The sequence below is a fragment of the Salvelinus namaycush genome, chromosome 3 (genome assembly GCF_016432855.1).
Source record: "Salvelinus namaycush isolate Seneca chromosome 3, SaNama_1.0, whole genome shotgun sequence".
Classification (NCBI taxonomy): domain Eukaryota; kingdom Metazoa; phylum Chordata; class Actinopteri; order Salmoniformes; family Salmonidae; genus Salvelinus; species Salvelinus namaycush.
This window is the reverse complement of record NC_052309.1, coordinates 66,276,543-66,292,715: the sequence shown is the minus strand read 5'-3', so window position 1 is coordinate 66,292,715 and position 16,173 is coordinate 66,276,543. Positions and strand designations below refer to the sequence as shown.

General features: G+C 42.2%; 1 protein-coding gene across 1 annotated transcript; it reads left to right on the top strand.

The window, feature by feature from the left end:
• The first annotated feature begins 5,612 nt into the window (after positions 1 to 5,612).
• Positions 5,613 to 15,561, top strand: LOC120035134 (NEDD8-conjugating enzyme Ubc12). The gene is made up of 6 exons (XM_038981932.1): positions 5,613 to 5,920; positions 7,466 to 7,560; positions 7,852 to 7,890; positions 12,762 to 12,865; positions 12,993 to 13,056; positions 14,714 to 15,561. Exons 1-6 carry the CDS (start codon positions 5,806 to 5,808, stop codon positions 14,852 to 14,854), a joined length of 558 nt encoding a protein of 185 aa, XP_038837860.1. The 5' UTR covers positions 5,613 to 5,805; the 3' UTR covers positions 14,855 to 15,561.
• The last annotated feature ends 612 nt before the right edge of the window (positions 15,562 to 16,173 follow it).

Here is a 16,173-nt window from a genome sequence, read left to right as displayed (position 1 = left end):
ATGTTGAAGAGAGTGGGGCTGAAGCTGCATCTCTCACCCCACATCCTTGTGGAAAGAAATGTGTGTTTATTGGCAATTTTAACCACACACTTGTTGTTTGTGTACATGGATTTTATAATGTATGTTTTTCCCCCAACACCCCTTTCCATCAATTTGTATAGCACACCTTCATTCCAAATTGAGTCAAACGCTTTTTTGAAGTCAACAAAGCATGAGAAGACTGCCTTTGTTTTGGTTTGTTTGTTTGTCAATTAGGGTCTGCAGGGTGAATACGTGGTCTGTCGTATGGTAATTTGGTAAAAAGCCAACTTGAGTCTGCTGTTAATGATAATGCAGAGGATTTTCCCAAGAATGCTGTTGACGCATATCCCATGGTAGTTATTGGGGTCAAATTTGTCTCCACTTTTGTGTATTGGGGTTATTAGTCCTTGGTTCCAAGATGCCAGAGCTAAGGATTATGTTAAAGAGTTTAAGTATAGCCAATTGGAATTTGTGGTCTGTATATTTGATCATTTCATGTAAGAAACCATCAGCACCACAGGCCTTTTTGGGTTGAAGGGTTTGTATTTTGTCCTGTAGTTCATTCAATGTAATTGGAGAATCCAGTGGGTTCTGGTAGTCTTTAATAGCTGATTCTAAGATTCGTAATTCATCATGTATATGTTTTTGCTGTTTGTTAAAGACCCAAAAAGATTGGAGAAGTGGTTTATCCACACATCTCCGTTTTGGATAGTTAACTCTTGGTGTGGTTGTTTGTTTAGTGTGTTCCAATTTTCCCAGAAGTGGTTAGATTCTATGGATTCTTAAATTGCATTGAGTTGATTTCTGAAGTGCTGTTCCTTCTGTTTGCGTAGTGTATTTCTGTATTGTTTTAGTGATTCACCATAGTGAAGGCGTAGACCCAGGCTTTCCGTGTCTCTATGTTTTTGGTTGGACAGGTTTCTCAATTTCTTTCTTAGGTTTTTGCATTCTTCATCAAACCATTTGTCATTGCTGTTAATTTTCTTTGGTTGTCTGTTTTAAAATGTTTAGATTTGATAGGCAAGCTGAAAGGTCAAATATACTGTTTAGGCTTTCTACTGCCAAGTTTACACCTTCACTATTACAGGGAAATGTTTTGTCCAAGAAGTTGTCTAAAGGGGATTGAATGTGTTGTTGCCTAATAGTTTTTTGGTGGGTTTCTACACTACTTTCCTTCCAGTTATTTCTTAATATTGCGCAGTTCCTTTGGCTCATGATTGAGTATCGCGCTGTTCAGGTAGACTGTGATTTTGCTGTTATCTGATAGAGGTGTTAGTCAGCTGACTGAACGCCCTGAGAGATTCTGGGTTGAGGTCAATGATCAAGTAATCTCCAGTACTACTGCCAAGGGATGAGCTGTAGGTGTACCTACCATAGGAGTCTCCTCGAAGCCTAACATTGACTATGTACAGACCCAGCGTACGAAAGAGCTGCAGGAGTTATGATCCATTTTTGTTGGTTGTTTTGTCATAGTTGTGTCTAGGGGGGCATATTTGGGAGGAAATACTGTCACCTCCAGGTAGGTGTTTGTCCCCCTGTGTGCTGAGTGTCAGGTTTTTGTCCAGTTCTGGCATTTAGGTCGCCACAGACTAGTACATGTCCCTGGGTCTGGAAATGGCTGATCTCCACCTGTAGGATGGAAAAGCTGTCATCGTTACAGTATGGGGATTCTATTGGGGTGATATAGGTAGCACACATGAGGAAATTTCTCTGTTGAGATCATTTCCTTATTAATTTCTAGCCAGATGCAAAATGTTCCTGTTTTGACTCATTTAAGAGTGGGTTAGGTCAGCTCTATAACAAATTTGCATACCCCCTGAGTCCCTTTCCTGTTTCACACCTGGATGTTTGGTGGATGGTACTACCAGCTCTCTGTAACCTAGCAGGCAACCAGTGGGTCTGTCTCCTCTATACCATGTTTTTTTGTAGGATGACAAAGTTATAGAGCCCCACAGTGGAGGTGTCATAATACCCATAAAACCTAGCAGTTACAGGGACATGGTTACAATTGTTTTTCCATAGGGAATTTTATAAACACTTAATAAGGGCTGTGTTTCATGTAGGCTTACCCTGGCATGATGTTTTGATAAGCATGTAAAACTCTCAGACAAGGTGACTTTTTTTCACCTTTATTTAACCAGGTAAGCTAGTTGAGAACAAGTTCTCATTTACAACTGCGGCCAAGATAAAGCAAAGCAGTGTGACACAAACAACAACAGAGTTACACATGGAATAAACAAGCGTACAGTCAATAACACAATAGAAAAAAAGAAAGTCTATATACAGTGTGTGCAAATGGCGTGAGGAAGAATGGCAATAAATAGGCCCTAGTAGCGAGGTAATTACAATTTAGCAAATTAACACTGGCGTGATAGATGAGCAAATGGTGATGTGCAAGTAGAAATACTAGTGTGCAAAAGAGCAGAAAAGTAAATAAAAACAATATGGGGATGAGGTAGGTAGATTGGGTGGGCTATTTACATATGGGCTATGTACAGCTGCAGTGATCGGTTAGCTGCTCAGATAGATTATTTTTTTAAGTTAGTGAGGGAAATATAAGTTTCCAGCTTCAGCTATTTTTGCAATTCATTCCAGTTATTGGCAGCAGAGAACTGGAAGGAAAGGCGGCCAAAGCTGGTGTTGGCTTTGGGGATGACCAGTGAGATATACCTGCTGGAGCGCGTGCTACGGGTGGGTGTTGTTATCCTGACCAGTGAGCTGAGATAAGGCGAAGTTTTACCTAGCATAGACTTAAAGATGACCTGGAGCCAATGGGTCTGGCGACGAATATGTAGCGAGGGCCAGCCGACTAGAGCATACAGGTCGCAGCGGTGGGTGGTATAAAGGGCTTTGGTGACAAAACGGATGGCACTGTGATTGAATGCATCCAGTTTGCTGAGTAGAGTATTGGAAGCTATTTTGTAAATGACATCGCCGAAGTCGAGGATCGATAGGATAGTCAGTTTAACGAGGGTATTTTTTGCGGCGTGAGTGAAGGAGGCTTTGTTTCGAAATAGGAAGCCGATTCTGGGTTTAATTTTGGATTGGAGATATTTAATGAGTCTGGAAGGAGAGTTTACAGTCTAGCCAGACATCTAGGTATTTGTAGTTGTCCACATATTTTAAGTCAGAACCGTCCAGAGTAGTGATGCTAGTCGGGCGGGCGGGTAGCGAACGGTTGAAAAGCATGCATTTGGTTTTACTAGCGTTTAAGAGCAGTTGGAGGCCACAGAAGGAGTGTTGTATGGCATTGAAGCTCGTTTGGAGGTTAGTTAACACAGTGTCCAAAGAAGAGCCAGATGTATACAGAATGGTGTCTGCGTAGAGGTGGATCAGGGAATTGCTCGCCGCAAGAGCGACATCATTGATACATACAGAGAAAAGAGTCGGCCCGAGAATTGAACCCTGTGGCACCCCTATAGAAACTGCCAGAGGTCCGGACAACAGGCCCTCCGATTTGACACACTGAACTCTGTCTGAGAAGTAGTTGGTGAACCAGGCGAGGCAGTCATTTGAGAAACCAAGGCTGTTGAGTCTGCCGATAAGAATATGGTGATTGACAGAGTCGAAAACCTTGGCCAGGTCGATGAAGACGGCTGCACAGTTCTGTCTTTTATCGATGGCGGTTATAATATCGTTTAGTACCTTGAGGGTGGCTGAGGTGCACCCGTGACCAGCTCGGAAACCGGATTGCACAGCGGAGAAGGTACGGTGGGATTCGAAATGGTCAGTGATCTGTTTATTAACTTGGCTTTCGAAGACTTTAGAAAGGCAGGGCAGGATGGATATAGGTCTATAACAGTTTGGGTCTAGAGTGTCACCCCCTTTGAAGAGGGGGACTACCGCGGCAGCTTTCCAATCTTTAGGGATCTCGGGTGATACGAAAGAGAGGTTGAACAGACTGGTAATAGGGGTTGCAATAATGGCGGCGGATAATTTTAGAAAGAGAGGGTCCAGATTGTCTAGCCCAGCTGATATGTACGGGTCCAGGTTTTGCAGCTCTTTCAGAACATTTGCTATCTGGATTTGGGTGAAGGAGAAGCTGGGGAGGCTTGGGCGAGTAACTGCGGGGGGTGCGGAGCTGTTTGCCGGGGTTGGGGTAGCCAGGAGGAAAGCATGGCCAGCCGTAGAGAAATGCTTATTGAAATTCTCGATTATCGTGGATTTATCGGAGGTGACAGTGTTACCTATCCTCAGAGCAGTGGGCAGCTGGGAAGAGGTGCTCTTATTCTCCATGGACTTTACAGTGTCCCAAAACTTTTGGGAGTTAGAGCTACAGGATGCAAATTTCTGTTTGAAAAAGCTAGCCTTTGCTTTCCTGGCTGACTGTGTGTATTGGTTCCTGACTTCCCTGAAAGTTACATAACGCGGGGATTATTCGATGCTAGTGCAGTCCGCCACAGGATGTTTTTGTGCTGGTCGAGGGCAGTCAGGTCTGGAGTGAACCAAGGGCTATAACTGTTCTTAGTTCTACATTTTTTGAAAGGGGCATGTTTATTTAAAATGGTGAGGAAATTACTTTTAAAGAACAACCAGGCATCCTCAACTGACAGGATGAGGTCAATATCCTTCGAGGATACCCGGGCCAGGTCGACTTAACAATATTTCCGGCTCTATTACTCAGATTAAAAAAATGCTAAATAATATCAAAGTAGACATCATGCAAGACTACAAATCCCTGCATGCTCCTGCACATCATCTCTAGCTGACACCTTTGGTAACAGGTATTGTGTCAACTTAAAACTTACACAAGACAGTTCACAAATTGTCAACTTAAAGAAATGTAGCCAATTTATTCATTACTAAATGTAGCTGACATTACATAGTTAATCCAGAGATTCTTACCTTTGCTTTGATTTGGCAGTCTCGTCCAGATCATCATGGCATTTGTAGTTCTTTATGATAGTCACATTATCACCTAATTAGCATTGGCAGGTAAATACAGGTGAATATATTGATAAGTCTCCTTGTCCTAGAGTGAATTACAGTTATCAAAATGTCACTCCAGGGTAAGCCTACACAAAACACAGCCCTTGTTTTAAGTGTATCTAAAATCCCCTATGGGGAAAAATGAATGATGGAAAAGTTATTGGAACGATTTCCTTGTTTCACCGCTAGGTTTTATGGGTATTATGACTCATACTGTGGTACTCTGTACTGAGATAGTAATAATTAAATGTGAGACATTTAAAAAAAAAAAAACTTATTTTCTAAGCATATTGTTCTTGTCTGAGAGACAAAATACTGTCCAGTGTGGTGCTGCAAATACATAGCTATGTGTATCCTACATGATTATTTTGTGTAAGCTATGTACAACACTGATTTAACATTGTACATCTGAATGAAATCGTTTCTGTTTTGCTTTATCCTTGTATACTTCAGGGTGCTGTTCCTCAACCATAAAAAGGGAACATGTGCAGTCTCTAACCCTCCAATATGAGTGTAAGTTAAATAAAGCTTATGAATATGAGTAGCCCAACTAGTCAATATCCAATGATTTCATATCAAAAGAAACAAACTGGTCCAGTTTGTGTACCGCCACTGTTCTTTCAGAACTCCCCCTTCTTTCACACTCGCTACCTTGGCATCGTAACGTTACTGTCTCACGCACCAGTGCTACCGAGCTAGGCTATCAGCTAGTCTTCCGATATTGTAGCTGAGACGCACCGGCTCCAACAACATTACGGTGCTGTATTGAGTCATAACTCTCTCCATAAATTTAAGACAAAGAGCTGTTTCTAATTGAAGGAACTGAAATATAGATCTTCAATAAACTAATTGAAGATGATTAAGCTCTTTTCTCTGAAGCAGCAGAAGAAAGACGAGGAATCTGCTGGAGGAAACAGAACAGGAGCCGGGGGTAAAAAAGCAAGCGCGGCCCAGCTTCGAATACAGAAAGGTAGGCTAACTGGCTTCTTTAAAAGCAGATGGTTTATTTTTAAACCACGAACATGTTTGTTTAATTAACGTGTCTGTCCACATGTTTAATAAATGAGAAACAACAAAAACGGGTCTGTATTGCCATAGGAGGCTGAACTAGCTAGTTGGCTAATTAGCTAGCTAGCCATCTGGCTAACGTTAGCTAGCTAGCTATTATGAAAACAAAACTCAAACGTCGCAGCCAGAAGATGGTGAAGCCAGGGAGTCAACTCATATTTACAACACTTCTTGTTAGTTAGCACCCTTGTTAGTTCATTTGCCCTGCTGGTTCAGTGACTTAGATAACGTTAGCTAGCTGAACAAATAACTGTATAACGTTATTTGTTCAGTAACTAGCCATGTTATCAGTGTTTCAATTTAGATGTGTCACTAAGCAGTTTGTGCAAAAGAGAACACAAGCTACCAGTAGCTACACCCATTAAGCCGATAAAGTTAGTTAGCTTGCTACTTCTGTCTGATGCTAACTAGCTCAAAAACGTGGGTATAGTTGTTCATTATTCATCAGAATATCACAAACGTGTCTTAAACTATTGTGGATATCACTATTGATGTTATTGAGTAACGTAAAAGTAACCTTTGATTTTCATTAGTCAACAACTTATACTATGCTAGTTAGCTACATCAAGTCAATACAGCTATCACTAGCCAGGATGTTTGCCACACTTACTTACTTACCTAGGTTACAAACAGTTTTTGGCCAATGTGCTGCACTTCACTGTATGTCACAAAGTAACTGTGTACAACATGTAGATAGGCTAGTTAATCTTATCAATACACAAGATACATGTGAGATATTGAAACGTTTCATACCTTTCATGACAGAACACATGACAGTTGGAACAGTGAAAGACTGACTGGGAGTTGGATGGCAAGAAATATGAATATTGTTTTATAACCTCGGCCTTTTAAAGTAGTTACAGAATTGTTAAGCCAGGTCTTTAGCTAATAACATTTATTCAAAAGAGAACGTGACATTTCCAGATATCCAAAATGAGGAAATGCTGTGAAAAGACATATGCATCATGTTTTGAAAGGCCCCCCACAACCATGTCAACAAATGCTTTCCCAGATACTTGGATAATGAAATTCAAACCACCCCTGTGATGAGTGTGGCGATTTTGTTCAAATGGCTCACTTGTTTGGTTCATGATCCTTGTAACACTATGGACCCCATATAAGATATCCAGTTGGCCTTTGACTCAAGCCCATGATTTTGAAAGACTAAGCTAATCTCCATTTCATAGTGGATGAAGGCTGTCTAAAACCAACAGGACCTCTATACCTAAAGAATGTTGTTTAGCTTTTAGGCTAGAGGACCACCACATAGTCACAAATTGGTTTTCCTCCTTTTGAAGTGAACTGACTCTGTTTGCATATTAAACTTGTAGAAAAATATCAGAGTTGTTATTCAAAGCAGAATATAGGAAATTACTGCAGGGCAACCATTACAGTTTGAAAGACCTCAGAGTGAGAGGTCATTGAGACATTCATTTTCTCCTTGCAGACATCAATGAGCTGAACCTCCCAAAGACGTGCGAGATCGTCTTCCCCGACCAAGATGATCTGCTCAACTTCAAACTCATCATCTCACCAGACGAGGTCTTCACTCTTTCCTGAAACAAGCTGTAGCTACTTGTCAGAGAGAATCCTCCATATGGCATATGTGTTTATTAAACATTTAACTATTGTACTCAAACTTGTACAGTTGCAACTAACGAATGGTTTGTAATGCTAACATAGTGGCTTATCAACTAATATCCAAGGATAAATACTTTGTACACAATGTATTATTTAGCACTTATCTTATGCCAACCCACCAAACAGTCTATGAACAGCATTCATAGAAACCTGTATGTAAACACATTCTCAGATTATTTTCTCTCTTTTTAGGGATTTTACAAAGGGGGAAAGTTTGTCTTCAGCTTTAAGGTAAGGGGGCTTAATGTGGGTGGACAGACATCGGGACGACATGAGTCACTACACCCTTCTTTACTTTCACACTAAACTGTTGTTAATGCCAATTACACCTGCTTGATAGCTATTGTTTTGTGGTATTTTTAGGGTCACAATTTGGTATCGGATGTTTTTAATGTCAGTATTGAATGGTTAAAGGCCCAGTGCAGTCAAACGTGATTTCCCTGTGTTTTATATACACTCAGTGGCCAGTTTTAGGTAGACCCACCTACTACTGGGTCGGACCCCCCTTTGCCTCCAGAAAAGCCTGGATTCTGCGGGGTATGGATTCTATAAGGTGTGGTGTTGAAATGTTGCTCAATTGGTATCAAAGGATCTAATGTGTGCCAGGAAAACAGTTCCCACACCACCACCACCAGCCTGTACCGTTGACACCAGGCAGGATGAGGACTCATGCAGTTTACGCCAAATCCTGACTCTGCCATCAGTATGACGCAACAGGAACCTGGATTTGTCGGACCAGGTCATATTTTTCCACTCCTCAATTGTCCAGTGATGGTGATCACGTGCCCACTGGAGGCGCTTCTTCTTGTTTATAGCTGATAGGAGTCGAACCCGGTGTGGTCGTCTGCTGCAGTAGCCCATCCGTGACAAGGTACGACGAGTTGTGCGTTCCGAGATGCCGTTATGCACACCTCTGTTGTACTGCGCCGTTTGTGGCCCGCCTGTTAGCTTGCACGATTCTTGCCATTCTCCTTTGACCTCTCATCAACGAGTGGTTTTCACCCACAGGACTGCCGCTGACTGGATGTTTTTTGTTTGTCGCACCATTCTCGGTAAACCCTAGACACTATCGTGCGTGAAAGGCCTTCTGTTTCTGAGATACTGGAACCGGCGCTCCTGGCGCTTATGATCATACCACACTCAGTCGCTTAGGTCACTCATTTTGCCCATTCTAATACTCAATCAAACTATCAGAATGCCTCGATGCCTGTCTGCCTGCTTTATATAGACGGCCACTGTCTGTAGGAGCGAACCATTTTCATGAACGGGGTGGTGTGCCTAATAAATGGACCACACTATGACGATGGAATAATACTGTGAAAATTATGATAATGCCCTTTTAGTGTAAGAGCTGATTTGAAAAGACCGCCTCAAATTTCAGCCTGTTTTAGTGGGATGGAGTTTTGGCCCTGGCTGGTGACATCACTAGGTGTACATTGGTTAATAGACTAATGAGAACAAGAGTTCCAAACCTTAATTCCAATAACACCTAGTTTTTTGTTTTCCACTCCCAGACAGTCCGAGCAAAATTCTTGCTTGAGAAACTGTACTTTGCTAAGAAGCTGTTTTGGCTTCTTGTTTACAATTTCAATTGAAAACAATCACAGTAAGGTATTTATTTGTTACCCAGATTTTTTTTTATACGGACATAAAAATGGCTGCACTGGACCTTTAACAAAAGTTGTGCTGCTGCATGTTTTTAGATTAAAGCTGTTCTCTTTTTGGTTTTTCTGATTCTAAATGCCTTAGAGATTCTCCGGTACTTTTTAGCCAGTAGTTCTGAAAGTAAAGCTCACGAGCCAAAAGTGGCCTCTGAAAATGGTGTGCTATATCACATACGCTAATTAAGAGTACCTTTCTAATATTGAGTTGTACCCCCCCACCCCACCAAGCCTCAATTTGTTAGGACATGGACTCTACAAGGTGTTGAATGCATTTCACAAGGATGCTGGCCCATGTTTACTCCAATGCTTCCCAAAATTTTGTGAAGTTGGCTGGATGTTCTTTGGGTGGTGGACCATTCTTGATACACACAGGAAACTGTTGAACGTGTAAAAACCCAGCAGCGTTGCAGTTCTTGACACAAACCGGTCCGCCTGGCACCCCGTTCAAATGCACTTTACAGTGCCTTCAGAAACTATTCACATCCCTTGACTTTTTCCACATTTAGTTGTTACAGAATTTTAAAACGGATTGAATTTAGATTTTTTTTGTCACTGGCCTACACACAATACCCCATAATGTCAAAATGGAATTATGTTTTTCGAAATGATTGCAAATGAGTTAAAAATAGAAAGCTGAAATGGCTTGAGTCAATAAATATTCAACCCCTTATGGCAAGCCTAAATATGTTCAGGAGTAAAAAAAATAAATAAACATAAGTTGTATGGACTGACTGTGCAATAATAGTGTTTTAATATGCTTTTTGAATGACTACCTCATCTCTGTACCCCACACATACAATTATCTGTAAGATCACTCAGTCGAGCAGTGCATTTCAAACACAGATTCAACCTCAAAGACCAGGGAGCTTTTCCAATGCCTTGCAATGAAGTGCACCTATTGGTAAATGGGTAAAAAAAACAATTGCAGACATTGAATATGCCTTAGAGAATGGTGAAGTTATTAATTACTCTGGACGATGTATCAATACACCCAGTCATTACACCGATACAGGCTTCCTGACTAACTCAGTTGCCAGGGAGGAAGGAAACCACTCAGGGATTTCACGATGAGTCAAATCAAATTTATTTATATAGCCCTTCTTACATCAGCTGGTATCTCAAAGTGCTGTACAGAAACCCAGCCTAAAACCCCAAACAGCAAGCAATGCAGGTGTAGAAGCACGGTGGCTAGGAAAAACTCCCTAGAAAGGCCAAAACCTAGGAAGAAACCTAGAGAGGAACCAGGCTATGAGGGGTGGCCAGTCCTCTTCTGGCTGTGCCGGGTGGAGATTATAACAGAACATGGCCAAGATGTTCAAATGTTCATAAATGACCAGCACGGTCAAATAATAATAATCACAGTAGTTGTCGAGGGTGCAGCAAGTCAGCACCTCAGGAATAAATGTCAGTTGGCTTTTCATAGCCAATCATTGAGAGTATCTCTACCGCTCCAGCTGTCTCTAGAGAGTTGAAAACAGCAGGTCTGGGACAGGTAGCACGTCCGGTGAACATGTCAGGGTTCCATAGCCGCAGGCAGAACAGTTGAAACTGGAGCAGCAGCACGGCCAGGTGGACTGGGGACAGCAAGGAGTCATCATGCCAGGTAGTCCTGAGGCATGGTCCTAGGGCTCAGGTCCTCCGAGAGAGAGAAAGAAAGAGAGAATTGGAGAGAGCATACTTAAATTCACACAGGACACCGGATAAGACAGGAGAAGTACTCCAGATATAACAGACTGACCCTAGCCCCCCGACACATAAACTACTGCAGCATAAATACTGGAGGCTGAGACAGGAGGGGTCAGGAGACACTGTGACCCCATCCGAGTCCAATGCGACTTTTTAAAACAGTTACTGAGTTTAATGGCTGTGATTAGAAAATTGTGGATGGATCAACAACATTGTAGTTACTTCACAATACTAATGTAATTGACAGTGTAAAGAAGGAAGTCTGTACATATTTTTTTTAAATTCCAAAACATGCATCCAGTTTGCAACAAGGCACTAAAGTAATACTTTAAAAAATGTGCCAAAGCAATTCACTTTTTGTCCTGAAAAGTGTTATGTTTGGGGCAAATTCAATACAACACATTACTGAGTTACCACTCTTCATATTTTCAAGCATAGTGGTGGCTGCATCATGTTTTCGGTATGTTTGTAATCGTTAAGGACTGGGGAGTTTTTCATGGTTTTTAATTTTCAATGGAGCTAAGCACAGGCAAAATCCTAGAGGAATATCTGGTTCAGTCTGCTTTCTAACAGACACTGGGAGATGAATTCACCTTACAGCAGGAAAATAACCTAAAACACAAGGCCAAATATACACTGGAGTTGCTTTACCAAGAAGACCGTGAATGTTCCTGAGTGGCCGAATTACAGTTTTGACTTAAATCTATGGCAAGACTTGAAAATGGTTGTCTAGCAATGACTAGTTTTGACAGAGCTTGAAGAATTTAGAAAATAATAATGGGTAAATATTGTACAAATCAGGTGTGCAAAGCTCTTAGAGACTTTCCCAGAAGGACTCGCAGCTGTAATCGCTGCCAAAGGTGATTCGAACATGTACTGACTCATGGGTGTGAATACTTGTGTAAATTAGATATTTCATTTTCAATACATTTGCAAAAATGTCTAACATGTTTTTTTACATCGTCATCATGGCATAGATGGATGAGGGGGAAAAAAGTACTCTTCTAAATTCAGGCTGTAACACAACAAAATGTGCAGTAAGTCATGTATGAATACTTTCTGAAGGCACTAAGTATTTTGTCTTGCCCATTCAACCTCTGAATGGCACACACACAATCCATGTCTCAATTGTCTCTAGACTTTAAAAAATCGTATTTTAACTGTCTCCTCTCCTTCATCTACACTGATTTTTGAAGTGGATTTAACAAGTGACATCATTAAGGGATCATAGCTTTTACCTGGATTCACCTGGTCCGTCTATGTCATGGAAAGAGCAGGTGTCCTTAATGTTTTGTACACTCGGTGTAAGTGAAGATATATGCACCACGTCATTGCGCTCTCTCTCTGGTTCGACTGTGTGTGCATCTTGTTAGCTCTCACTCGAGTGGCGAGGGCTGAAGTTCATTGGCTAGAACTCAAATTGCTAGGGGCTGGCTCACGTGGTGAAAATGTAGGGAAAATGGCGGTATACAGCTTCCAGAAAAACAGTTACTTTCAATCTAGGGATTTCATGGCTAATTGAGGTAAGACTGTAATTCAGATCATAGCATGTATGAGCTACACATTGACATATTCAGCCCAAAGTGTGAGGTTTTAAAAATACTTTGTGGTCGCCAAAGTTCCCGATCATGTCTTTAAGACTCTTGATGGTAAGCATGTTGTTAAAACTCAGTTGTTAGTCGAAAGAAAGTGAATGGATATAAGGTTAGAGAATATCTTCCTTTGACTTCTTGTGACTGCTCTGTTTTCCAGGTAGGACAGGGCTACCCTCATGATCCCCCGAAGGTCAAGTGTGAGACAATGGTGTACCACCCGAACATTGACCTGGAGGGCAATGTCTGCCTAAATATCTTGAGGTACACCACCTGCACGGTGGTCACTTTGTTTTCGTTGTCTCGTTTGATAATTCAGAATGACTACAGAATTCTACATTTTTACTATTATATCGAGCGGTGTCTTTTAACATCTCTTTTTCTCTTACAGAGAGGACTGGAAGCCCGTGTTGACAGTAAACTCCATCATATATGGACTACAGTATCTATTTCTAGTGAGTACAGGGATTATCCTATTTCCAATTTTGCCTAGCATAGTTTGATTACTCTTCCTTGTTCACCATGCTTAGAATCGGGAATGTAGCAGGATGTACAGTGCATTCGGAAAGTATTCAGATGCCTAGACTTTTTCCACATTTTGTTACGTTATAGCCTTATTCTAAAATGTATTCAATCTTTTTTCCCTCATCAATCTACACACAATACCCCATAATGACAAAGCGAAAAAAAGTTTTTTAGACATTTTAGGAAACATAAATACCTTATTTACTTAAGTATTCAGACCCTTTCCTATGAGACTCGAAATTGAGTTCAGTTGCATCCTGTTTCCATTGATCATCCTTGAGATGTTTCTGCAACTTGATTGGAGTCCACCTGTAGTAAATGAAATAGATTGGACATGATTTGGGAAGGTGCCACACATCTGTGCCATGTCAGAGCAAAAACCAAGCCATGAGGTCGAAGGAATTGTCCGTAGAGCTCAGAGACAGGGTTGTGTCGAGGCACAGATCTGGGGAAGGATACCTAAAACTTTCTGCAGCATTAAATGGAAGTTTGGAACCACCGATACTCTTCCTAGAGCTGGCCGCCCGGCCAAACTGAGCAATCGGGGGAGAAGGACCAGATGGCCACTCTGACAAAGCTCCAGAGTTCCTCTGTGGAGATGGGATAACCTTCCAGATAGACAGCCATCTCTGCAGCACTCCACCAATCATGCCTTTATGGTAGAGTGGCTAGACTGAAGCCACTCCTCAGTCAAAGGCACATGACAGCCCGCTTGGAGTTTGCCACAAGGCACCTAAAGACTCTGATCATGAGAAACTAGATTGACGTCTTTGGCCTGAATGCCAATAGTCACGTCTGGAGGAAATCTGGGGCCATCCCTATGGTGAAGCATGGTGGTGGCAGCATCAGGCTGTGGGGATATTTTTCAGGGACTGGGAGACTAGTCAGGTTTGAGGGAAAGATGAACGGAGCAAAGTACAAAGAGATCTTTGATGAAAACCTGCTCCAGAGCTCTCAGGACCTCAGACTGGGGCAAAGGTTCAGCTTCCAACAGGACAATGACCCTTAGCACACAGCCAAGACAACGCAGGAGTGGCTTTGGGACAAGTCTCTGAATATCCTTGAGTTGCCCAGCCAGAGCCCGGACTTGAACCAGATCGAACATCTCTGGAGAGAGCTGAAAATAGCTGTGCAGCGACGCTCCCCCATCCAACCTGACAGAGCTTGAGAGGATCTGCTGAGAAGAATGGGAGAAGCTCCTCAAATACAGATGTGCCAAGCTTGTAGCGTCATACCCAAGAAGACTCAAGGCTGTAATCACTGCCAAAGGTGCATCAACAAATTACTGAGTAAATGGTCAGAATACTTATGTAAATGTTTTTGTTGTAAATTAACAAAAAATTCAAAAAATTGTTTTTGCTTTGTCATTATGAGGTTTTGTGTGTAGATTGATGAGGGGGGGAAACTATTTAATCCACTTTTGAACAAGGCTATAATGTAACAAAATGTAGAAAAAGTCAAGGGGTCTGAATACTTTCCGAATGCCCTATGACTTGGCTATGACTTTCAGATTCTGATAGATTGGTCAACTGGTTGGAGTAGGTAGGAACACCTGGCAAATAACCACGCCCTTCTACTCCTCCTCAGGAGCCAAATCCAGAGGACCCTTTGAATAAAGAGGCGGCGGAGGTCCTGCAGACGAACCGACGGCTCTTTGAGCAGAATGTCCAGCGGTCGCTGCGGGGGGGCTATGTGGGCGCCACGTATTTTGAGCGGTGTCTCAAATAGTTCCTAGCCTATGTCGCTTTTCTTTTTTCCCCCCAAGATGCATTACCGTTTACACATGCTGAGACACTGACTGACACACAGACTTGAGTGGTCGGGGAGGGAGTGGGTCCATGGGGCCGGGAGGGGAAGTATGGGGGGGGGGGTGGGTCCGAAGGTAAAGATGACAGGTTTGGATGGTCAGTGAATGTCGCTCAGAGAATCGGTAAATGCCACTATGCTGATGCCCACAGTTGTTATTTTGCGGAGATAGACATGCCAACTGATCCTCCCACTCGTGGACAAGGACAAAAACACACAGACGAGATATGCACTTAGACACCTCTTGCTCCCTTTTACAAAAGAATTGCGTTATGTTTTGAACGCTATGCGAGCGCCTCTCGATTACTAGAGCTCTGAACCTGACGGATCGCACACATGCTTGGTGGCAAAACTTATATATATATGCGCACGCACACACGCCTCAACAACATGCCTACTGACACGCAAGGCATATGCTATCACATGCGCACACGTGTTTCAGACAGGTACACATCCCAACCCAGATGCATAATACAGGCCATAGACACACTGGCAGAGGACTGACTGACGGACAGGACAGACGCAGACATAGATTGACAGGATCAGTAATGCAGGCAGGGCTGTTGTGATATTGGGAGATCTTTTTAGTTTTGTTATGGTTTTCTGGGTGGGGTGGGCGTTAGATTTCATTGGGCAGGGAGGGAGGGGGGTGGGGGCTTACAATGTTACAATTCTATTGTGTATATTGAAATCCCAGCTGTTCACAATGACTGCAATATGAATTATGTTAAATAAAATATGAACTGATTATAATTCTTGTGTCTATACAAATTACAACATATGTCAATAGGACTATAATTCAATGAAGGTGTATTTTGTAACCAAACTCGAACCTTGGTTTAAGCAGTCCTCTTCTCAAATAGTGGGGGGCTCGTGTGACCCCGGGGAACATGCTTTTTTTTGCCAGCAGGGAGTAGGTTTTTTTTGCACCGAACGGGGAGCACACAGCACAGAGCAGGATATATGAAGTGCAGATAACAAACCCTTAAGAGACACCATGGAAAAATATTTAACAGGGATGAAAAGAAAGGCGGAGAGAGACGGAGATAATGAGACAAACGTAAGTCTCCCGAAAGCTAAGACGAGGAAATATGACGACGCGTATGTAGCGCTTGGCTTTACTGTGACTACGGTGGGAGACGAGGAAAGACCGGTATGTTTACTGTGTCTAAAAATGTTGGCAGTGGACAGCATGAAGCCAAATAAATTAAGGCGTCACTTAAAGACATTACACCCCAATC